This window comes from Barbus barbus (assembly GCF_936440315.1).
Source record: "Barbus barbus genome assembly, chromosome: 48".
Taxonomy (NCBI): Eukaryota; Metazoa; Chordata; class Actinopteri; order Cypriniformes; family Cyprinidae; genus Barbus; species Barbus barbus.
In genome coordinates, this window is record NC_136726.1 from 18,522,112 (window position 1) to 18,545,896 (window position 23,785).

At 38.9% G+C, this 23,785-nt stretch overlaps 2 protein-coding genes and 1 long non-coding RNA gene across 8 annotated transcripts in view; 2 read left to right on the top strand and 1 right to left on the bottom strand.

Annotated features, from left to right (window-relative positions):
• Positions 1–6,604, top strand: part of phf21ab (PHD finger protein 21Ab) — a 19,631-nt gene extending 13,027 nt beyond the window's left edge. For 3 of the 4 annotated variants that reach the window (XM_079411639.1, XM_079411641.1, XM_079411640.1), the window contains exons 9-18: positions 59–346; positions 495–605; positions 701–752; positions 863–942; positions 1,051–1,111; positions 3,882–4,075; positions 4,710–4,865; positions 5,285–5,360; positions 5,480–5,583; positions 5,825–6,604. In XM_079411639.1, coding sequence (XP_079267765.1) covers positions 59–346; positions 495–605; positions 701–752; positions 863–942; positions 1,051–1,111; positions 3,882–4,075; positions 4,710–4,865; positions 5,285–5,360; positions 5,480–5,583; positions 5,825–6,523 — 1,821 coding nt within the window. In that variant the 3' untranslated portion in view covers positions 6,524–6,604. The remainder of the gene's footprint in view (positions 1–58; positions 347–494; positions 606–700; positions 753–862; positions 943–1,050; positions 1,112–3,881; positions 4,076–4,709; positions 4,866–5,284; positions 5,361–5,479; positions 5,584–5,824) is intronic. The other variant, XM_079411642.1, reaches the window with a different exon arrangement.
• LOC306866429 overlaps positions 1–12,244 on the bottom strand; it is an 18,563-nt gene extending 6,319 nt beyond the window's left edge. Inside the window, exons 1-3 of one of the 2 annotated variants that reach the window (XR_013783942.1) lie at positions 11,632–12,219; positions 11,228–11,280; positions 5,857–6,415 (exon numbers count right to left, since the gene is read on the bottom strand). This is a non-coding gene — a long non-coding RNA (uncharacterized lncRNA). Of the gene's footprint in view, positions 1–4,286; positions 6,416–11,227; positions 11,281–11,631 lie in introns of those variants that run through there. The other variant, XR_013783943.1, reaches the window with a different exon arrangement.
• On the top strand, positions 11,927–21,827 carry prdm11 (PR domain containing 11). Of its 2 annotated transcripts, XM_079411637.1 has the most exons (8): positions 12,012–12,235; positions 13,651–13,769; positions 13,868–13,944; positions 14,137–14,396; positions 14,503–14,570; positions 14,728–14,915; positions 15,740–16,273; positions 16,766–21,827. In XM_079411637.1, the coding sequence occupies exons 2-8, from the start codon at positions 13,705–13,707 to the stop codon at positions 18,919–18,921; spliced, it is 3,348 nt and encodes a 1,115-aa protein (XP_079267763.1). In that variant the 5' UTR covers positions 12,012–12,235; positions 13,651–13,704; the 3' UTR covers positions 18,922–21,827. The 2 variants fall into 2 exon arrangements, with proteins under 2 accessions (XP_079267764.1, XP_079267763.1); XM_079411638.1 differs by lacking the exon at positions 15,740–16,273 and having other exon boundaries at positions 11,927–12,235.
• The last annotated feature ends 1,958 nt before the right edge of the window (positions 21,828–23,785 follow it).

Genomic DNA, 23,785 nt, shown 5'->3' on the forward strand with positions numbered 1-23,785 from the left:
ATTGGTTTGGCAAGCCTTTGTCTGCTTTCTCACCCATCCCCGTTCCACCATTGCACAGGTTCGACCAAAACCCCCCATGCCCATCAATGTGCCCATCGCTCCAGCTCCTCCTCCCATGGTGGCGGCTCCTCTAATCCAGCGGCCCCTGATGCTCACCACCAAGCTGACGTCATCTTTGCCTGCCTCTACTGGGCCCATTCACCAGGTGCACATTGTGAACGGACAACAGTGTGCCACCATTGACAAGACCATGACTGCAGTCACGAGTGGCACCACGCAAGTTACAGGCATTGTCATCAGTCCTGCCCAGACATTTCAGATCAGCAACCTTAACTCAGACTTGAAGGTGAGTGTACCCGTTTGTATTAGCTTGATTCTTTGCTCCAGACATGCAATTTTTTTTTTGTCTGACAAGATAGGTTTAACTTTTTCTTGCACTAAAAATCAAATGGCTTGACTGGGTTGCTTATCTTGTTTCTTGTTCTCTGCGTCAGACTGTGAAACCACAGGGAGGACCAGAACAGGTGGTCACGAGTACAATACCCTCATCCTCTCCTAATCTTCCTCCTCCTCCAGCTAAGGTCAAACGAGAGGAGAGCCCACAGGTACTGGTACCTTCACAGAGTTAACAAAACTATCATGTCTTGACAAATTTTGCCTGAAGCCTAAATAATAAACTAATACATTTTTCTTCCTTCAGAAACTTGCCTTTATGGTGTCTCTTGGGTTGGTTACACACGACCATCTTGAAGGTAAGTCCCACTGGTGTCAATTCTGCACTGTGGATTTCCATTAAATTAAAGTTACAAGGACAGGATTTTTTTTTTTAACCAGATGTGCATGGGATGTCATTTCTCTCCAGAGATTCAGAGTAGAAGACAAGAACGCAAGAGGAGAACAACAGCCAACCCAGTGTACAGTGGAGCAGTGTTTGAACCTGAGGTACAAACAAATGTTCTGTAGTTCCCTCCTCCATCTGGTCTGATTTTGAGAGCTTAGATTGTACTTCCAACTTGGCTCTAACATACCGATTTCTCTCATATATCTCAGAGGAAAAAGAGTGCTGTCACTTACTTGAACACTCCACTGCATCAAGGCACCAGGAAGAGAGGTCTGTACCTGCCTGTCTTAGTTGCTAAAGTTGATGTATTGTAGCCCTGCTGCTTCTATGTACCACCTAACAGACACCTAATAGACACCTCTCCGCTTTCTCTTGCAACTCTGCTTTGTGTCTTTGCTAGGGTTTGATCTCTCTGCAGACCTACAGCACTAAAAAGTGACCTATAAAAGTGGTAGTTGAGGAACCTCTTCCCCAGTTTGTATAGTTTCCAGAGATGGAGAATTTGGCCTGTTTTAGACTTGTTAACGTTTGACTTGAGACTCCAAAATGTCAGCAGGCTTACAGGGAGAAATATGTCCTCTCAGTGTTGCTTCACTTCAGACTTGAGTCTCTTGTGTGCTCTTTGCACTCGTTAGCCTATTTCTTTTAGAATATCTTATTTTCTTGTGATTTCTAGAGCTGTACTTCAACATAATGGATTTAGCTCGATTTGACTTTGAAAATCTTGACTTGGGTTTTCACCCTATAAGCCTTGAGGATTGACTTGAGCTTGGCCTTAAAGGGGTCATCGGATGCAAAATTCACTTTTCAAGTTGTTTGAACATAAATGTGTGTTGGAAGTGCGTGTAAACATTCATCCTAAAATGATAAAAATCCACCTAGTGGTTTTTAAAAAATCCCTATTATAAAATACCCTTTCTCAAATCAGGCTGTTCTGAGAGCCCTGTCAGTTCTGTAGTTCTGTACATACTGCTCCCACGAGAGTTGATTGGCACTATAGTCTTACCTTAGACCCGCCCTGAGTGAGCTGTCCGCCATTGTATCAGCTCCGGTGCAGTGGAAGACAAGATGTCTCCGATTAAGCGATTGAAGTGTTTAGTTGTAGGATGTAATTATGAATATAGCAGTCGTCATTTACTCCCGACATCTGAGCCATTGAAGGCAGAGGATTAACGTTACTTTCGCTTTGAAGTGAATGCGCCGATCCTTGATCTACATAAATGCGTCTATGTTTGCCCGAATCATTCGTGATGCAGCTTTATCTACGGAAGAAGTGAGTATAAGGGTTTTTTATGAATCTTTGCAAATTGCCTTTCCTAATAATGTGCTAGTAAGCCAGTTTTGCGGCTGAAGTTTAGTATGCTCCATAGATAGATATACCTAGATGCTTCATTATCGACTGTTTCTATATGTAAGCCATCCGCCATTTTTGGAAAGGTCTGCGAATCTTTGAGCACATTGACTGTGTGCTTCTACAACAGCAAGTTATACACTTGTATATCTTTGAATATTCATTGATTATTATTATGGTGAATGCGAGATGGCTGACGCATCAACGTATCTGGAGCGGTCGAATAGGGAATCTACACATATCTATGGTCTGCTCGTCACTCCACAGAAGAGAGGGGCGGAGTCAGCAGAGCTCACTAGGATTTAATGCAACGTGGACTAGATCAGCGTGCTGAAGACAGAGCTGATTTTGATAGGTTTAAAAAGGTGTTTTTTTACACTACCATTGAGAATTTTTAACCAAAGTATGTTATAGACTTTTCATCAAGATCCAAAAGAATCATATCTACTTGTGTAAAATGGGCATCCGATGACCCCCTTAAAAGACTTTATATGAACTCAACCTCAAAGACTTGAGTGTTGATTTGAGCTTGGCCTCGAAATAATTTATATGAACTCTACCTCAAAGACTTGAGGGTTGACTTGGGCTTTATCTTTGAAGGACCTGACTTGGACTCCACCTTAAAGATTTGAGCATTGACTTGGGCTTGGTGTTGAAAGTTCTTGAATTGGACTCTAATTATAGACTTGAGTGCTGGCGTGAGTTGGTTGAGATACTGTGCGTTCACACCGCCGCCGGCAAGAGCGTCAAAGTGGCCAGAAGTCATTCATTTTCAATGTGAGCCGGCGGTGATCTCCGGCGAGAGCGGCGCGTCTTGGACAGTGAGAGCACCGATTTGACCAATTGCATTTAGGCTACAGTTCAACCTACAGTTGAAATTAGACTAACTTAGCACTTAACCATGAACACAAAAACACACCACACAAATGGCTTTTATTGGTTTATTTCGTTGGCAAACATGTAACTATAATTAAGTTCTTTCTATCCATCAATTTCTTGCTTTCACAATTAAAATATTTCATGAGGTTAACTTCTACCCTACTTGTGGTCGGTCTGCACAAGATCAACATGCTTGTTTCCTTTGCGGCTCCTTTAAATACAAGACCAAGCGCTCGATCGTCAGAGCGTCAACGAATCTTTCTACAGCGTCATTGGCAGGGCGGCCAGAGCGAATTTTGACGTTCTCGCCGGCGGCGGTGTGAACGCAGTTAGGAGTTTAAGTAAGGTTTGTTTGTCTGTTGGTTCTCTGTTCGATAAATGTTATGTTTATATTGTTTTGCTTATTTTAGAGTGCATGATGCATTACTTGTTCCTGTAGTAAGCCACCTACAGAGAAATGTATTGAGATTTGAGATTAGATTTCAGCTTAGACTTTCTCTTTCGTTCTTTCTTTCGGTCATTGCTTTTCAAATTCCCTGCATGCTGCTGTGGTCATCTGTTGCACTAACTGCTTTTTGTGACCCTCCCTTCCATTTCTCCTTCGCTCTCTCCCTCCTTTCCTTTGTTTCCATGCTAGCCAATGAGGATCCCCTCTCTAAGGTATGTTGCAACCAGAAAATGCCATTATTTTATTTCATCTTTGTTTTTTTTTTCTTTCTTTTCCCCTTTTCCTCCTCCTCCATTTTTCTGTTCCTTTTGTTTTTTTTGTTTGGTTTGTTTTTCTTTTCTTGTCTGTCTCATTTCACTCAGGTCGCCCTCCCAAATACAGCACCACCATCACCACCACCAGCAGCACAGCGGTGCCGGAGCTGGGCTGCAACCCCCTGCTCTCCCCCATCAGCAGCCTTCCCGCCTCCCCAGCCCCTGAGCGGCCTGACACGGGGGGCTTTCCCCTCTCTGTCCACCCTCATTCTGTCCCCCAGCCCAGCCCCAGCTCCGGGGATGTAAGTAGCCACCTGCCAAGTCTGGGCGACCATGTTGTTGAAAGCCCCCACTATTATTATTGTTCTAGTAGAGTTCTCTACATCACAGGCTGCCCCCCCCCCCCTCAAACCCTTCACTGCATTCATCCTGTACACCTCAAAATGTACAGGAGCAAGGTAACTCCTGTTAGAGTCCAGCATCCATCCTGGAAAGAGAAAGACTGACCTACCAGCACTGTCATTCATGTGTTTATTTGTTGTATTTGTTGAAATGGAGCCAGCAGTCTTACAAAGTGAACAGTCTTTCTCTACTTCCCACAAAAATATCAGGCCTGAAGTAATTATAGTATAGTATTTTTAAAATCCTTACACCCCATCTTAGCATTTAAGCCAAAATACACATTGCTTATAATGACATGATACATTTTCAAAAGTGATTAATTTCCAATAATCCCAATTATAGTAATAATAATAAAACTACTAGCTAAATATCCAGTGCCCTGACTGAGTGAACAGTCCAGTCACCAGTGAGCCACTAGACAAATACCTCCAATCAGCAGTCAGTTCCTCTCCTCCTCGCCTTTCCCGCTGTCATTTGATTGGTCCAGGAAAAGAAGGGGGCGGAGGTACTGACACCTGCCGTTCTTCCCGACAGGGAGACATCCATGAGGATTTCTGCACTGTGTGCAGACGCAGTGGACAGTTGCTCATGTGTGACACATGTTCGCGCGTCTACCACCTCGACTGCTTGGACCCACCCCTCAAAAACATTCCCAAAGGCATGTGGATCTGTCCTAAATGTCAAGACCAGGTAAATAATAGCAGCACAACGAGCCCTTGGCCACTGCTCTCCCAGGACAGTCAGTGATGTCTCCTTTTAACTGGAATTCAGCACACACACTTTTAAATCATTAGAAATGGGAGATGAACTGAAAGAACAAACTCCCCTTTCCCTGCCAAAAATGAAGTGTACATTTTTCTCCCCTTAAAACAAAATAAGTTTCTTCAGGCATTAAGGCTGCTTCGTCCTTTGTAAGCTCTCACATGGTTCGGTATTGATTGTGCCTTTTTTCACCCATCATGTAAGTGTAAGACAGCATCAAGCACTCCCATTGAAGTTCTGTTGTTCATCACTGTTGCCACATACAATTGATCTCAGTTTCTTTTATGGCTTTCCAAAGGCCAAGTGAGCACAGCACTGTTCTGTTATTGAGAGAATTTCTTTTACAGATTCTGAAGAAGGACGAGGCCATTCCATGGCCAGGAACACTAGCAATTGTCCATTCCTACATTGCTTACAAAGAAGGTAGAGAGATTTTGATTTCCAGTTGTAGAAATTTACATTAAGTGTAAAAAGTTTATAACCAAATGCATACATCTGTTATGGTGCATTCAATTTATGAGCGTTTTGTTCCTGTCCAACAGCAAAAGAAGAAGAGAAGCAGAAGTTAATGAAATGGAGTGCCGAACTAAAGCTGGAACGAGAACAACTAGAGCAGAGAGTGAAACAGCTCAGCAACTCTATAACAGTGCGTTATTTATTTTTCTCTTTAACTGGAGCTTTTCTTGATACAAGATTAATTATACAATTGTTCTATGTGTCTGTGAAGGGATGTTTGCCTCAGAAAACCAATTTTAAGAGGAACATTCAGCTTTTTCTCGTTTTATCCCTGTAAATATTAAGTATGATTTGTTACATGGTTCACCATAGTTCTTCTAAGATTTTAGTTTGTGTTTGTTATATAATGCTGTATTCCTTTTCTTCAACAGAAATGTATGGAGACCAAGAACAGCATACTTGCCCGTCAGAAGGAGATGCAGGCCTCTCTGGACAAGGTAAAACACCTGGTCCGCCTCATCCAGAGCTTTAACTTGACTCAGCCCATGGAGACGGACATCCTACAGGATTCCAAACAGGACTGCACAGAGTCAGGGAGCATCAAAGACCCAAAGGATGTTACACAAGTGTGTGTGCAGGAGAGTCCCACCGAGCCTAGTGTGCAAGTACCAGCCGCCGTAGCAGTTCCTGAAGTGAAGGCAGAGCCAGAGGTGGGCGAAATGGCAGAGCCAGCAGCCGCAGTCACACCTGAGGCTGCGTCAGGTGAATCGGGAATTAGTGTCCCGGAAGTGCCCAAAACCACAGTTGGCGAGGAGATGATGGATACGGCGAAAACGTCAGAGCCTGCGGAATTGCCTCAGACCAGGGACGTAAAAACTAATGGAGGAACAGACTGTGATTGTACCGGCTTGAACCCGGAAGAAGAGGAGGGTGCTGTCGATGTTGCAGAATCTGTGGGCTCCGAGAACATCCCTCCCAGTGACAGCAGTTGTGTAGAGGATGTTGGGAAGATGGAAGTGGAGCTGCAGGAAGATGGAAGTCATGGCGTGAACACCAACAACGGCAAAACCTCAGAACTTTCTCAGCAGGCTTTGCCAGCCCCTCTAAGCAGCGTGGACAACCCCAAATAATTATCAGCCTCACACTAAACACATTTACATCACCAAAACATTTAAACAGATTTCCTATTGCACCTTGGACTGGTGCACAAAGTTGCCAATCTATATATATATATATATATATATATATATATATATATATATATATATATATATATATATATATATATATATAATTATCTATATCCAAATAAATGTTGTCGTTTTTCTTTTTTTCTTTCTTTTACCTTTTTTTTAAATGGTAAAACTGTCAACAGTACTTCTACATCCAAGGCAAACTAGACTTGGTTCTTGTAGACCAATAGAGCCCGAACTTGTGGGTGAAAAGGGTGACTGACGAAAGTGTCATGCCAATTATTAGATTATTAAAAAAAGAAAAATAGTAGTTTAATAATAATTATTATAATAATAATAATGATGGTGATAAAGATGATGGATGATTTATCAGATCAGACCAGTGTGTGCCTCCAACATGGGGTTTGTTTTTCATAGGTTGTCTTAGTTGTTTTCTCCTCGGGAGGAGAAAGGCAGGGCAGACGTGTCCAAAGACTGCATGACTATGCCCACACCCTGTGCACCTCCAGCCAGGCCTGAGTGGACCGGCAATACCAAAAGCTTCTCTTTCCGAACAGGACAAAAAAAAAAAAGAAAATCAATGCATCAGTATTTGCCAGTGACAAGGCAGAGGTTTAGAATCCCGTTATTGGCGTGGGTTAGACTAAATCAGGACTGCCTATAGCAACCCCTCTAATTTCTATTCTCCACTCTACATCTTGTCCATATTTCCCAGTTAACTGTAGAAGTGTCCCGAAGTGTCATCTCAGGCTAATCAGTGGTAAAGCGCATGGCAAAGCCTCTCAAGATCTTTGACAAAGGGCTGGAAGAGGAAGCTACACCAGAAGTCACATCTCGGTAACTGCAACAAATCATGCGTGGTAGATTAGTCTGAAAAGCGGTGTTGGTTCTGTGTATTGAATGAGTCTTGTTCTAAAGTCAGTATGTGTGTGTATTTGATGCTGTTTGTGGATTTTATTAATTTAGGTTTTTTTATTTTTTATTTAAGAAAATATATTCAGGTCTTCCTAGTCTTCATTGAAAAATAAGTGCTTTTCTGTTTCATGAAACAGTTGTTTATCAATGGTGTTTAAAAATGGCATGAATTATGCAAGCAGCTTTCTCAATTTCAGAGATGCACATTGCATAATGAGTGTCTGTTTTTATTTGAATTCCGAACTGCCAAATGCTTTAGGTATTTTTTTTTTTTTATCGAAAATAATGGTAATATCCTCTTACTGTGTGTTTAGTCGAAAATATAATGGACTAGTCCCATCCCCATTTTTCCAAAACCTTTTTTTTTTTTTTTCTTGAAAAACAATAACTAAGTCACAATTTGCTGTCTTAAACTTGAGGGTTTGATGTATGAGCCAAATCGAGTAATAAGGAAATGACAGAAAACCCTTAATTAAAGCACAAGTTTTATTGCAGATAACTAAAGCAAACGCACTAAGAACCTCTTAAGAGAATTTCTGAGCAAAATTTTCAAAAAGCGCTTAAATCTTATCTGTTGGTTTTTACGCTTGCCAACATCCTGTAAAATCAAAAACAACAGCCAGTTGCTTACGTACAAAGTGAGAAGCACTGTTTATGACAGTCTTCTGCTGGCTTTTCGTTGTTGCATAGTATCTTAACCTGTCCCAGGTAACGTCTTAATTCTTAAAAGTAATGCACGGCTGGCACCTTTTGTTACGTTAATGTCAGGCCATTCCGAAAAGCATATCCCTTTTAGCTTTGTGAAGATAGCCACTCAGGCTAGGATTGAACGCATATCAAATTCCACGCATCTGTTTAGAGCATCTTTGTAAATGCTTATTTTGACTATATGTATACAGTAGTGCATATTTATTTGGGATTTCAAAAGAACGATGCATAGCTCATTCTGGCTGTTTAAACATGAGAGAGAACCTACCACAATATGGATTCTGTATTTGGGATGATGTTTACTATTTTCTTTGTTCGTTTGTTTTAAATGATGGATTTATCTTGATTAGTCAGGATTTCATGGCTTTAAAACCCAATTTGTGATTCTTAGTGGATGGGGGTTTTTGTTATATCAACAATGTGCTGCAATTTCTCACAATCTACTGTGAAAATTCACATACTTATCCTTAATACATTCCCATAATGCCCTGTTACCCTTTGAGCCAAGACTGGGTAATAACGGATAAACATTCATATCATGGCATCCATTATTGTGGCATAACATACCGACATGAATATTTAAGGCCTTCCAGAAGTCACCATTGTCAGTCTAGAGTATATTTAAAGAAAACTACTTTTATTCCTTCCTGTACAGGTGCCCAGAGTGCCTTCAACCTTTTACATACTGAATTTAATCTCATAAACTGGTCATATTTCCCTCTCTCTGTAAAACGTCACTCGGTTAACCTTGATTAGAAGCACATTTGTTGTAATTTCATTTGGTTAAAAAAATGGTTGTAGTGGTTGTGTTGGTGTAGTCCTGTCTGTCTTTACTCTTAATCTAGTTATCTGCTGTGAAGTAAAAGAGCCCCTCTAGAGTAGGCTATATTTTAAGGTGTTAAGGAGTTGCCTTGAGCTTTTTAATACTCTGAACAAAAGTATATCTAAGTGATTGCACAAAATTGGTCTGAAAAAAAAAAACAGTTGTCCCTTATAATGTGTTTTAAATTAATTCATTGGTTTATTGGAGCACTCTGTGCCACCAAAATATTAAGTGTGTGAAACTTGTGACAAAATGTTTTTTTATTTTTGGATTGACATTCATTGGGAAAAAGTTCTGGAAGTTTAAGAAGTCATGGTTTCCTGTATTTATGCACCTTTTATAGGAATGTCCAAAGTATTACTTTTTTTTTTTTTTCCCAAAATACTTGTGTCTGCTCGTTTTAAGTTCTTTTGTAGTGTGTGATTCAGGAGATTTTTTTTTTTCTCATGTATCACAAAACCGGACTGTTCAGGCCAGTGACTACTACTTAATGTCATACATAACACTCTGCTCTTAAAACAACTTGCACCCTTTCTTATTCGCGTCATGTCCTTCATCTCTCCTTCAGTCACCGAGTTAGAGTACTGGACTTGTACCTGAATCAGGTATTTAGGTTTCAGCCTTGACTATTAGCAAGGCTGAACGGATCAAAGAAAACCTGCAATCTGATTGGATAGACTCAAACCCCCAGAACACCAACCTGTCTAATCAGTTCAACAAAAAGCATGCCGCCTTATGCAAATTTTTTATAAGTTTTGTCAAACTTTTTTTAATATGCATTTAGTTTTGAGTTTATTTTGTAAAGATTTTTATGAGAACTTTGTGTCACTTTCCTTTTTACATGTCTGGCGAAGATGATGCCAAAACGAAACAGTATACATATGTACATCTCTTAAATACACTTGCATTTTTTTTTTTTTTTAATTATGAACAATATTATACACTTTCACAGTGGCATCTGTAGAAAATAGTTAATTCATGTACAGTTACAGATGGGAATTATTTGCTGGCCACAATTCTGGGTTTTCTGGAACGTGAAAATGTGGCGTTTCGGCTGCGTATGAATCTCATGGACCGTTACTTTCATTCAAGTCTGCCTTTGCTAGCACACCATGCTGAATGTTATTGTTATCTTAGGGTGCTGGGTGGTGGGGGGGGGGTACCAGTGGTTGTGAGAAGATATTTATGGTCTTACATGGCTTATCTTGCAGAGTGCATGTAACATGTTGTGGGTGGGGCCTTTAGAAGTAAGGGGAGGGAACTTCTGAAAGCCACGCATTCAAGTTCTTAAGTCAGTATACCCAAAGAGACTGCAAACATTTTGCTGTTAGGAAGCCTTTTTTTATATGCATTCGAGATACATATCATTGAAAGTTTTTTTTCTGTTACAATTGATTTCTGCTCTAGCTTACGGCTCCGACGTGTGGGAAACGCTTTCTGCGAGCTTTCTAAGTTGTCTGTATGGCTTTGCTATTTTGGTTTTAGAACTTTTAAAAGGCGAAAGGTTGCTGTGTACATTTTATGCATAAAATCGAAACATTTTCACACCCATTCCAGCTGTTCATCCTGTCACCTTGATCTTAATAGTGTGTAGATCATCCATATTCTTTATGGTGCGTTATAATTCCACAGTGACAATGAAGTCATTGTAGTTTTAATGTAGTTTCTGTTCACTTTTCATACTATTTATTCAGTCATGATTGTGGCCTTCTCGTACTGTTGATGCATTTCATTTCTGTAGTTGTGACTTTCCTGGTGTTGTGCACTGTGTGAGAGCGAGTGTGTTCGTTTGAGCAGGTGTGTGTGTGAGCGTTACCTCATCTACAGTCAACTGTCCAATTGGAAAACATTTTTGTTTACGTGTGCAAAAAAGAAAATTACAACAACAAAAAAAATCTTCCACTTGATGAAACACAAAACAGGATACATTGTAGCGACATGAGTTATTAAAAAAAAAAAGAAAAAAAACAAGAAAAAGTTCACCTGGTGTGCTGAACTAAGTGTAAATGGTTTATTACACAATATGAATATTTGTAAAATTGTTTGTATTTTTTCATAATGATTTTAAAAAGGAGTGTGTTTATTTTTTGACTTTTTTCTGTTACAGAGCTATCTCTCTCTCTCTCTCTCTCTCTCTGGTCTTTTTTCTCCTTGTTTGTTCGCCTGACATTGTGAGTGCGTCAGTTGGTTCTTACCTCTCCTGTATTGAGCCTGTGATGAGTCCTTTGTATGCAGTGTTTTGAAAATACTGTAGGGAACATGGGAAGAAATTGATATTTGGAGCATTTGATCAATTTGTATTTATTTATTTTATCATTTTGTTAATAAATTGACAAAGAATATTTGCTTCCCGTTTGTCTTGAATTCAACTTGGCTTTATAGAATGATCAAATGACTTGTGAAACTGATTTTAAGTTAGTGTCAAGCTAAAATAGAGATTTGAAGTGTTGGTGGATGTTAAGCACAAGTGCAGGTGAATTATGTGCTTTCAGGGGCTTCCAAAACCTTAGGTTATTTCTGTACAACTTCAGCAGCCTCACAAGATATTGACCAAAGATACTATTTTACTTATAAATTGAAAATGTGCTGTGGTACTAACCTGTAGGACATTCCTGAAGCAATCCATGGCAAATTTAAGACATAAAAAAAATCTATCAAAATGGCTATAATTTCAATAGTAAAAGAGTAGTTAAAGATGTTGAATGGTGCATTAGCACTATCTTTTTGTCATTATAGCGGTGTGACAACGGAATTAATTGTAGAGAACTGTGAAGTGAATGATTAAACTTTATCACAATTTGAATTTTTTTTTTTTTAAAGGTGAAAACTTGGCACACAACCGCTGCGGAACGTTCCAGGAGGCGCGTTCCAAAATCGAACGCGCGCGAGCCGCCGCCTCACACAACTTCACTCACAATATAACCTTAACTTTCCCTTTCCTGAAATTTCCTGAAAAAACGCAGCTTTCTTCCGTTTTCCATGTCATTTCCTGTAATAAAAAGATGGTGGTCATAGCAGAGAGAAGCAGCTGACTGTGGTACAAACATTTGGAGATGATAAACTTTGTATCGCCCGGGACTAGTGAAATTCCCCCGCGCCGTTGCGTCACCGCCGCGTTTCTCGGAGCGGCCGAAGGCGAGGCGCGCCACGGCTGAAGAACACCACCAAAGACCCCGCGACGCACTGCGTATATTCTATAGACGGTGAGTTACACTCACTAGCCAATGTGGCCAATGAAAATGGCTTCCGAAAGCGTTAGGCAAATTGCCAGTTGCCTTGCAGAAGCTAAACTGAGGCAGTGCGTACAGAAGCACCGCGTACCGTCATTGTCATCGCCCGCGCTTGAGCTTATGTGCAAGTTTTACCTCACAATGTTTAGAAGAACACAACTTTACAGCAGTTTTGTCTTTCGGAGCATTGTTGCCCTATTTGTTTTCCTGCACTCATCTCTCTCACAGCTCGGGTAGTTTGTGAGTGACAGCCGGCTTGACCAATCAGAGCGCTGCTCTCTGACTGAAATATTTTGGAAGTAAATTCTGGATTGGAAACGCCAGCAGGACGGAGTCAGGGTTTCTTGCGGTCACTTTCCGTGTTTGTCGCGTTTTGTCTGTTTTTATGAAAGCAGCTCAAAATTTGTAGCATATAAACGCCTATAAACCTATACAAGCATGTAAAAATGAGAATGGTATTACAATGTAAAGCCAGCATGACGTCACTGTGCCCTACTGTAAAGGATAGTTAACATAACAGGCATACACTTTTTTCCCATAATGTAAGGATTTCGGGTTAAAAATTATATACAATAGGGTTCAAAGTTTGAGGTCACTAGTACAAATTGTTTTTATATACATGTTTATTACAAAATATATTATGAGTGTAACAATGTGTATTCATTTCTGATTGTCTTACTATATAATATTTCATTAAAAATGTTGTTATCCAGCATGATTTAAGAAGCATCTAATAAGAATCTTGTGCTTCAATGGTAAAAAGGAGTTCATATGGTTAATGTCAGAAATAGCAACCTGCAAAATGTTAAATATTTCTTCTTAATTCTTCACGTTTTTTTCCATGCATCTTTCAAAGTTTAAAAACTTAAATAAAAATACATTTTATTTAGTGTATATTTTAGGTGCTATAATTGATCCCTATTTCTTCTAGGTTTTCATTTTGGTAACTCTTTAAGGACCAGTTCTCACTATTAACTAGCTTGCATATTACTACTGGCATATTGGCTGTTAATTAGTAATTATAAAGCACATATTAATGCCATTTTGCACGACCAATTTTAGGACCATTAATCCTAACACACCTAAAATTAACAACTACCTTACTATTAATAAGCAGAAAATTTGTTTATTTCATTTATTCGTTTTTAAAAAGTTAATTGAGGCAAAAGTTGTAGTCAATAGTTAGTTAGTTAGTTACAGTTAGTAATAGTTAATAATAGTTAGTTATAGTGAGAATTGGACCTTAAAATAAAAAATACCTTAAAAACCTTAAAATAAAGTGCGACCTTCATTTTTTAAATTATGTTTTAGCTGTTTTGATGCTCTCTTTTTAACATCTCTTAAATATCCTGTTTTAACAGTATTTTTATCCCCCTATTTTACTTTAGTTTTAATATGTCAAAGTGAAACAAGGCACACAGGAGTCTCTCCTTCCTGCCCAGATGGCAGATTCCTGTGCTGTTCCAGAGCATTCCTCCATGGAAGTTGAGGCCGAATGCAGCACCAGGTCAGCTTTACAAAGTGTTTACAATAGCAAACATTCAAAGAGCAATCCCTGTGCATAAAAAATAGTATTAATAAGCCGTTTTTCTACATATTTACCAGTGCCTCAAATGAGAAGTCAACTGAAGAGCCAAACAAAAAACTAAAAGTTGACCATGAGCATTCGACCAGTTTTTGGTGTAAGTATAATTTACTTTAACTTTAAATAAAAGAGTTGTGTATATCACTGGAAATTTCATCTCAAATTAAAAAAAAACAAACAGTTTTGCTGTCACTCCATAGGACACAGTCCAATCTTTATTTGTCAACTACCCATATATATATATATAATTATGTTTTTACTCATTGCTTATTTAATATAACATTTACAGTCTGTGAAGGGTGCAAGAAGTATTTCTTGGAGGAGTGCCCTACCCATGGGCCCCCTGTTTTTGTGCCAGACACCCCTGTGGCATCAGGGGTGCCCAATCGGGCAGCTCTCACTGTACCCTCAGGCATTGCGATCCACCGAGATGGTGATAAGGTGGATGTCTGCTGCATGGATGAAAACATACCAAAGGGGGCGCTGTTTGGTCCTTATCAAGGCCAAGTAATGGCCTCGGATAAACCCTCAGGACCATACTCTTGGATGGTAGGTTATGTTGTAAGCTTAAACACCATTTTGCATAGTTGTATGTATTCGTAATAATTTTCAATGCAGGTACAAACTATATTTTAATCTCAAATGTTTATTACAGATTGTTGATAAGGACAACAAATATAAATTCATTGATGGGAGTGATGAAACTACATCTAACTGGATGAGGTAACACCATGTTATTGAGATGACATCCACTTTAATTATTCTTTTCCTTTTCTTTGTGCTATTGTAATGTACGGCTCTTGTGTGGAAAATGTTGTTGTTTTAGTCACTATGGTTATATTGATTTAATCACGATGCTAATTTAGTTTATTCCTCTCAGGTTTATTCTGATTTCTTCTGATGAGAGTAAAAAGAACCTGAGTGCATTTCAACATGGCGAAGAAATCTACTTCCGAGTGTGTCAGAGACTGACGGTGGGCAAGAAACTCTGTGTGTGGTACAGCAGCGAGTACATGAGGCGACTGCAGAGTGTGTCTCGGGACAGCATTGACCGCAATCTGGACACAGGTGAGACACCCCTCGCTGGTGCTTGAGCCAAAAAAAGAAAAATAAATTGAAAGATTTTGAAATAGGGCAAAAATTAAGGAATCTCCAAAGACATTTTAATGGGCTGCTAAGACAAAAACTGCAGGGCTGAATCCAGATGTAGAGACTCTTTAAATGAAATAATAATATATTTTTATCAAATCCTAAGAGCACTTTTTAAAATTTGCATCAGTTTGAACCAAAACTATTTTCTAAATGAATAATAGTTGGTTCGTTTAGTATAAAAGACATTTATGTGAAAATATTTGGTTTACTGGATTAGATCTGTTGTTGAACACTAGACAAGACTGATTTGACCAAAATTTAAACAGTATGAGCTATAATTTAAGTAGTTCAGCCAAAAATTAGCACTACATACTCATCCCCATGTTGTTCCAAACTAATTCTTTAAAGAATTCTACTGGTAGCTGTTTTCCTTTCAATAACCATTAATGCAGGCTGGAAGTTCCAAGCTTCAAAGAGGGTCCAAAGCCATCATAAAAAATAATAAATGTGATAAATATATTTTGTGCACTATATTTCAAGTCTACCGAAAGCTTTCTATGAGCAACAGACCAAAATGTAACATTTCATATTGAACATTTTTGATCAACAAAAAAGTACCCAGAAGAGATGTTCCTGACCTTCAATGGTTTAACAGGTAAGTGAAATGGGATTTAAATACTTTTTTTCACTTGTCCTGCTTTAGCCATCATACTTTTTAATAACCAAATTTATTATTGACCACAGTTTTTTAACATGCTGATAGTGTTACATACATTAACCCTAAGACTATTGTATTGCAGGAGTGAAATTAGAAGAACAAGAGGAGTCCAAAGGTCCAGTGTTGAGATCTGCAATGCACAGTAGACGGACCCTAAGTAAGCATGGTAGCGATGAGGCAGAAAACCAGCCCCAGGCCAAGAAAAAGAAGATTGACCTCATTTTCAAAGATGTCCTGGAAGCATCTCTGGAGGCTAATCAAAGTCAGAACAACCCCCTGAACAGTACCTTGTCTTTTCAAAGAGCAAGAACAAATGTCTGCCATGTTTTCAGCCAGCCTGATGCAGAGTGTAAAGAGTCCGTCTTCACCTCTGGATTGGCTTCCATGGAACACCATGAGAGTGGGTTTGATGCGAAATGCATTAAAATGGAAGAAACAGAAGAAGAGGTGACTCTGACGGGCGAAGGGCCTTCAACATCTTTCTGCCCAAACTGTGTGAGGTTAAAACGACGAATCCGTGAGCTGGAGGCAGAACTGCTCCGTCTTAGAGGACAGGGGCATGCTGAAATTAAGCCTTTACCAACATCTGAACCACTTCCTAGTGAGGACCTCAGAGGTAGGTTTGCACCTGGGATGGAACGCTACCATGGATGAGAGCCTTTCAGCAGTAGATATTGATGATTTATTATTAAAATTATGGCTATGTAGACAATTTTGTCTCGTAGTCAATCAATTACTGTTCTTTTGTTGTTTTTGTTGTGTGATTGCCAAATTTGTTGAAATGTTTCAAATGGAAGTGCACTCTTAATTAAAAGTTTTAATAAAAGAATTAAGGAGTGTTTTCTTTTTGGAGCCTGCTACTAAAGTTGGTTTGTGGAATTAAGAATGTTTGAATTTAATCGTACTTAAAAATTATTTGTATTAGTGTATTACTTGATGTAGAACCTGAGATATCGTGAACTGTATTGAGAAGGCGTGCTTACAATAGGTATAAAAACACTGAAACCTTCATTCATGCCAAAACTTAGCAGTAAGTAACTGAGTTTAATCTTGCTTTGTGTTGGTTTTCAGTTTATACATTTGTGCTCTGTTTACTCATTTGTTGTAGACACCATGACGCCCATCCCAGCGGCGCTTGAGGAGGATGACCAGGATGTTGATTCTGCTGATGAATCCATTTCTGCTGACCTTATGGTGGCTGCAGATGAGTCTTCAAAACTCTCGGTTGGCTCAGGTCGTCGGATTCGTCGCTTTAAACAGGAGTGGCTAAAGAAGTTCTGGTTTCTCCGTTATTCGCCCACACTTAATGAGATGTGGTGCCACGTGTGCCGACAATACACCGTCCAATCCTCCCGCACCTCTGCTTTTATTATCGGTTCCAAGCAATTCAAAATCCACACCATTAAACTTCACAGCCAAAGCAATCTACATAAGAAGTGTTTGCAGCTTTACAAACTTCGCATGCACCCAGAGAAGACAGAGGAGATGTGTCGTAATATGATGACTCTCTTCAATGCTGCCTACCATCTAGCTTTAGAAGGAAGGCCATTTTCTGATCTACGACCCTTGGCGGAGCTCCTCAAGAAGTGCGACCTCAAAGTAGTAGATCAGTACATGAATGAAAATGACTGTCAGATTCTCATCCAACACATTTCCCGAGCATTCAAAGAGGATTTGGCCGAGAAGATTCGCCTGTCGCCCTTTCTAAGCATCATCATGGATGGACAGAACGATGAACTCTTGGCTGACACTATTGCCGTTTATGTCCAGTTCACCACCACTGATGGACTTCCTGCCACAGAGTTCCTTTCCCTACAAAGGCTTTGTGGAGGCAATGTGGAAGGCTACCTCCAGGCTGTGGATCGTGCCTTTGGTGTCCTTGGTCTAAGACTCCAGGACATGCTAGTTGTTGGCTTGGTAATAGATGGTTCAAACCTCTCCTCTACTCTGAGGGCAAAAATTTACATAGCCATTCGAAAGACAATCCCTTGGGTGTTGTGTCTACCTGTGATGATCCATCGTCCCCATTTAGAGGTTCTGGATGCCATCAGCGGGAAGGAACTGTCTTGCTTGGAGGATTTGGAAAACAACTTGAAGCAACTGCTTAGCTTCTACCGGTATTCTCCACGTATGATGTCTGAGTTGAGGTCGACAGCACCAACTTTGTCTGAGGAAACTGAATTTCTTGGGGATATAAGGGCCATTTGTTGGATCATAGGGGAGCCCAATGTTCTCAATGCCCTAATCAAGGACTATCTGGAGGTGGTTGCTCACTTGAAGAGCATAAGCAGCCAAACCCAGAGAGGCGATGCTTCTGCCATTGCTCTGTCTCTCCTACAGTTCCTGTTGGATTATCAGTCAGTGAAGCTGATCTACTTTCTGTTGGACATCATTGCTGTCTTTTCACGACTTGCTTTCATCTTTCAGGGGGACTATCTGTTGCCGTCACAGGTGGATGCAAAAATTGAGGATGCTATTAATGAAATTGGTCAATTGGTGGACTCCCCAGGGGAGTACCTACAGGAGTTTGAGGACAACTTTCGGGAGAGTTTCAATGGCGTGGATCTCAAGAACTTGCGGGTTGCAGAGTCCAAGTTTCAGTCAATTCGAGAGAAGATCTGTCAGCGAAGTCAAGGCATCCTGGCCCAACGTTTTGATCCACGCAGTCGCAGAGTGGTCCAGGCTTGTCAGATCCTTGATCTAGCCTCGTGGCCTCTTAACAGGGATGATCTTGGTGCATATGGAGAAGAAGAGATCCTTGTCATTTTCGACCACCTGGAGACTATTCCTTCATCTGGCCGAGAACTCTCTCAAGAAAGAATAGATGCCCGAGGAAGCCTTGTAGTTGAATGGAGGGATCTAAAAGCTGATTATTGTAGTGTGAATGGTTTTAAAGATGTAGTCAGCCACATCTTCAGATACAAGCAACGTTATCCTCTTCTCAATCACATCCTGCAGGTTGTCAGGGTCTTGCCAACATCAACAACACGCTGCGACAAGGGAAGATGCTCATTGCAGAAAGTGCGCAAAAATACCCGTTCCAGACTGACTCTGGATCAGATCAACGATCTGCTCACCTTGGCCGTTAACGGACCACCTATTGGGAGCTTTGATGGAAAGCGAGCATTGGATAGCTGGTTTGAAGAGAAATCCGGGAACAGCTATTCGCTCTCAGCAGAAGTGCTGAGCAGAATGTCGTCCGCCGAACAAAAGTCTGTGTTGCACAATATGGATATGAATGCAGAGTATTATCCAGATATTTGACTGATCGGCGCTAATTACTCAGCCAACATGATTCCAAAAAGCCATCTCATTGGAAAAGGGCTGATTGGGACTATAATGTGATTGGCCAAGTAGTTTGACACTGGCCCTGCTGCTAAAATGGCCTAGATCAGCATCTTCTCTAAGAGTCGGTATGAATGCCTTTGCAGGTCGCAGGCACATGAAACACTTTAAAATGTTCATGTAAATGGTTGTGATATGTGTGTTGTGTTGATATGTGTTTTTTTGTCCAAAGAGATACTTTTTTCAAGTCTTGAAGATTGTTGCCTTTAGGTGAATGTTCGACTGAGCACCGTTTCATCAGGCATTGGTGAGTGAAGCCTCATACAGTCTTTTTTTAATCTCTGAAAATATCACCTCCTTGCAAAAACCGATTCAACTATACGTTCTGGAAAAAATTGTTTTATTATTATATCTGCAATATAATTTGAGCAATCATTCTGTATTTGTATGTAGACTTGTGTATATGGAAATGATATAACAAAAAGTGCTTAATTTTTATAGCATGTTCTTATGCTGGTTATCGCTGATTGGAATGGAAATAGCCACTATTTTGCCATGCAGTATATTCCTAACATAATATGTTTTTTAGATACTCTTTAGTTAACCATTACTCTTAAGTTTATGTGTAAATCTTGGTTTGATAGCATGTTGATGTGCCATAATACTTTATGCAATCGGGCACCCGTAATGTGCAGTTTGCACCCAATCAGATTTAGAGATTTCAAATATATAGCCTAAATATGCAGGGTATGAATGCGTTACCGATGGGGAAAAAAAAAAAAAAAAGTTTTCTCGGTTCTTTTAACGTGCTGGTGCTTGTTTTCTGGTACATGTTTATATGTACTGCTACCGGCAGCCATGTCAGACCCCCCTTATGAGCCAGTTCAAATTATATCATAGTTAAATTTTCATGTTTGAAGTGATTTTATTCTGATGCCACATCAAAGCAACAAATATGTTTACTTTTTAATGCTGCATAGAGGCGGTCTAAATAGTCAAATGTTTACTAAGAATTTTAAATGATGAACAGAAAATACTTCAGTAATAATACCCCAAAATTGCATCACTGTCTGTCACAGCAATATTTTCATCCAGTACAAATGCTTGTGTATGACGTCACCACTAGTAGGTGACACTGTACGACAGTTTACTTTTGGATGAAATTTTAGTATCTGAAAGAATATCACTATTTAAATCAAAGTCATACAAGGACAAAGCTTTTATATGTTTGATTGTGTTATTATGTGCATTCGTGTATTCTAGCAGTGCATGTTTTATGGTTTGTACCATATATTTTCACTTGTTATTTTTGGCTTACCTTGCAATTTATACATGTGCAATATATATTTTACACTTAAATTGTACATTCTTAAATATAAGCAAGTCTAATACTTAATAATAATGTTCCAAAACTGTGGAATTTAGAGGTTTCCAACATGACTGAGCATGTTTTACAAAATGCGTATGGATTCCACCTTTTTTATTTCTTCTTAATCTTGTTCTAAAAAGTCCATATTTTTCAATCATAACTCTTTTTAAAAATAATTTCTCAAAATCAAAAAAGGAGTCACCAGTAGAGATTTATTGGTAATTATAAGGCATTTATAATAGTAATATTTTCAATGTTGCAGTTGAAGTTTAACGTTAATTTTATTCATACAATTATTAAAGCATCATAATTATCAGTTTAGAAAATATTGTAATCTGTGGTATATCTCAATTTATCAATTTTAAATGCAGTAATATTGAAGAGTATTGATTGTTCTCACTGTATACATCTGTGCAAAATCAAAAAAGAGCAGTTAAATGCAGTCTTCTCTAAAGTTACCTTAACCTTTAACTTTCTACATGTACAGTTAAGGCTGGACTACCTTCCATGTGCTGCAACGCTTTACATTAATCAAACTGAAATGGCTTGTCTTTATTTTAAAATAGATTTAGATTTTGCACGTCTGAAAATTAGCATGTGTTTAAAGCTTCAGAAAGCTTGTATTTTATGAAAAGAATTATTTCATTATATCCATTTTATTCTGTTTTAACAAATGTACATTTTAAAAAGAGAAATTTCAAAAACAGTGTTCTACGCGAAAGATTATTCTCATTTAATTGGTCGCGCTATTATGTTTCAAAGTAGTTAGATATTTTCATATTTTCACGTCATAGCATACCCACATCTGAACTCATTTGGAGTAGCAATAGAATTGTGTTATGGATTAATAAGTGAGCTGCCAAAAATCAAATCTTTTCTTATATGTATGTATGTGAATGCTTTTGAATGTTAGACCGTTACCTCACAGTGAGGTATGTCATCGAGTGAATCTTCGTGTTGGGAGATATACGCCATAGCTGTGTCAAAAAAAAACATTTGCTCATCTTCAATGGTGAATTCTCATAAAATGAGCCAAAGTCAAGCCTGATTTTGTTTAGTTAAGGCTTTAATATGTATTTTCCTTTAATCAAATTCTATGTGTACCAAATGTAAATGTTACGTCTAGATTCGTAATTTTGTATTTTCTTGATTTACTTGTCATGTAAACACAATAATGTGCATTGTCCTAATCATTAATCAATATGAAATGTTTTTCGATGTTTTTATCTGGGAGACACCAGGTCTAAGGCCTAAGGAACAAAGTTACTTCTGATTTCAGTTTATTTTCAAACAAAGTAATTGAATGGTAGCTCTATATTGTCATTCAGTTTCTTCTTGAAGAAAAATGTCATTTGCTTGGATTCATACACCCTTCCTTCCTGAAAACATAACACTGGAAACTCAAGAATATGAAGTACATGTGAAATGTATACCTGGAGAATGTGTACATGTATTATAGAAACCCACTTAAAATGACAGCATATGGAATCTATATTCAACAAATAAAGTTTTTTTAAATGTTATGTCCTTGTCATAGTGATTATTTTTAACTGGTTTGTTTGAAGGAATAGTTCACTCAAAAATATATTCACCCTCACGCCATCCAAGATGAATTTGCTATGCAGTGAATGGGTGCCGTCAGAATGAGAGTCCAAACAGCTTGTAAATGGTGCTTGATCTGTGCATACTTCAAGTCAATATTATTAGTATAGCGCTTTTAACAATGCAAATTGTGTCAAAGCAGCTTTACACTGGCTTGATCTAAAGCTGGGTGGCTTTATATCAGCTTTATAGTATTTAGACGTCGAAATAGTGTCATTCTCCTCTGGCCAGACAAAATCAGCAGTTTAAATCTAGGCTAAAGCAGAATCAGATTGTGCAAAGGACTCATCTGGTTCCTGTGGTCTTGGCCCGATGGCCGTCTTGGAGACAGGGTCTTCACTGGGGATCAGTCTCTGGGGCTCATCTAGGTGTCCTAGATGACTTCAGACAAGATGACGTTTCTGCAATATTATGGACAGCACTCATATTTTAGCTGGAAGCAATGGGTTGAGGTTTAAAACTTAAAGTTGTGTGGATTACTTGTGTATTATAATGATGTTTTTATCAGCTGTTCGGACTCTCATTCTGACGGCACCCATTCACTGCAGAGGATCCATTGGTAAGCAAGTGATGTAATGCATTTCTTTAAAAAGAATCCAAAGCAGAAACAAATTCATCTGCTTCTTGGATGGCCTGAGTACATTTTCACCAGATTTTCATTTTTAGGTTTAATCGTGTCACCATTTATAGATAAGTTGACTGAAGGTTTATAAACAAAATAAAAAAAATGCCATCTTGATTGTTGCATGTTAAAAAAAAAAAAATCCCCCCCCCGATATTTGAAATTTAGTGTAATTAAATTCACAGAATAAAAACACATGATCTGAAACCTAAACCACTAGTGAAATTGTTTTTTTTTGTGTGTTGTTTTTAGGTTAGTTAGTTACATAAACACTAAAATGCTGCACTGAATGCCACAGCCCAAACAAAGATCAAGTGCTCTTTGTTGCTTGTCTCACCACAGCTTCATTGTTCATCTGTGCCTAGATTTGGTCCTTTAAACACAGTCCCATTCCGGCACTGGAAAAAGCTAATCATCACGTTAGCATTCTGGCATGAGATGGATGATTTTCTGCTCCCTTTGGTAACGTAGCAGAAAAGCAACAACATGAGTACTTGTGTGGGCTGCCACACAAACAAATGAAATAAGGGCGGCATTGAGATGACATTTGAATTGAGTGCTTCCATGACTGCAGAAAGGCTCTGGGAAATGTGACACAGGCCTTATTGTCAACACCAGCTGCAGCGCTGGGAAACGTAGCAGAAAGGATTGGGTTTTAATTCTCGTGGTCAGTCGTTATGCTGTACAGATAGAAAGACAATTAGATAGAACTAAAGTTCTGTTAACCGAGTCAAGATCTTTTGTTTTGAGATTCTGTATAAGGTCTTTGTAAAGGCAAATTCTGAATGTGCTCTGTATTAGGTTAATATAACCCTGTTCTGGCTGTACAAGGTAATCATTTAGTGAAATGCAGTTGTTTTTGAGATGCATTATGATGTATAGAAATCTATTGAAAGTTGCATGCTTTTTTTTTAAGCAGGAAAACTACATTGTAACTGCGTTTTAAACTTAATTTGTTTCTTATTTTGCAAGTAACTGTTTTCTAGTTACGTTCTGAACAACACAGACAATATCCACTTTTAACATAAAAGCTGTTGCCAGCGGTTTACATCTAGCTATTTTACTTGTACAAAAAGAGTCCGTTATGCTGCTGCTTTCTATTACAAACTGGTTAACGGTTATCATGTTTAATTTACTATCATAATCATAAACATACTGGTTTGTAATGCAACGTTTTACTGTTTACTGCACTTATAGTTATTTACCTACAGTGGCTAATGAATCTGAAGTCACGCATATGCAAGAGTTGC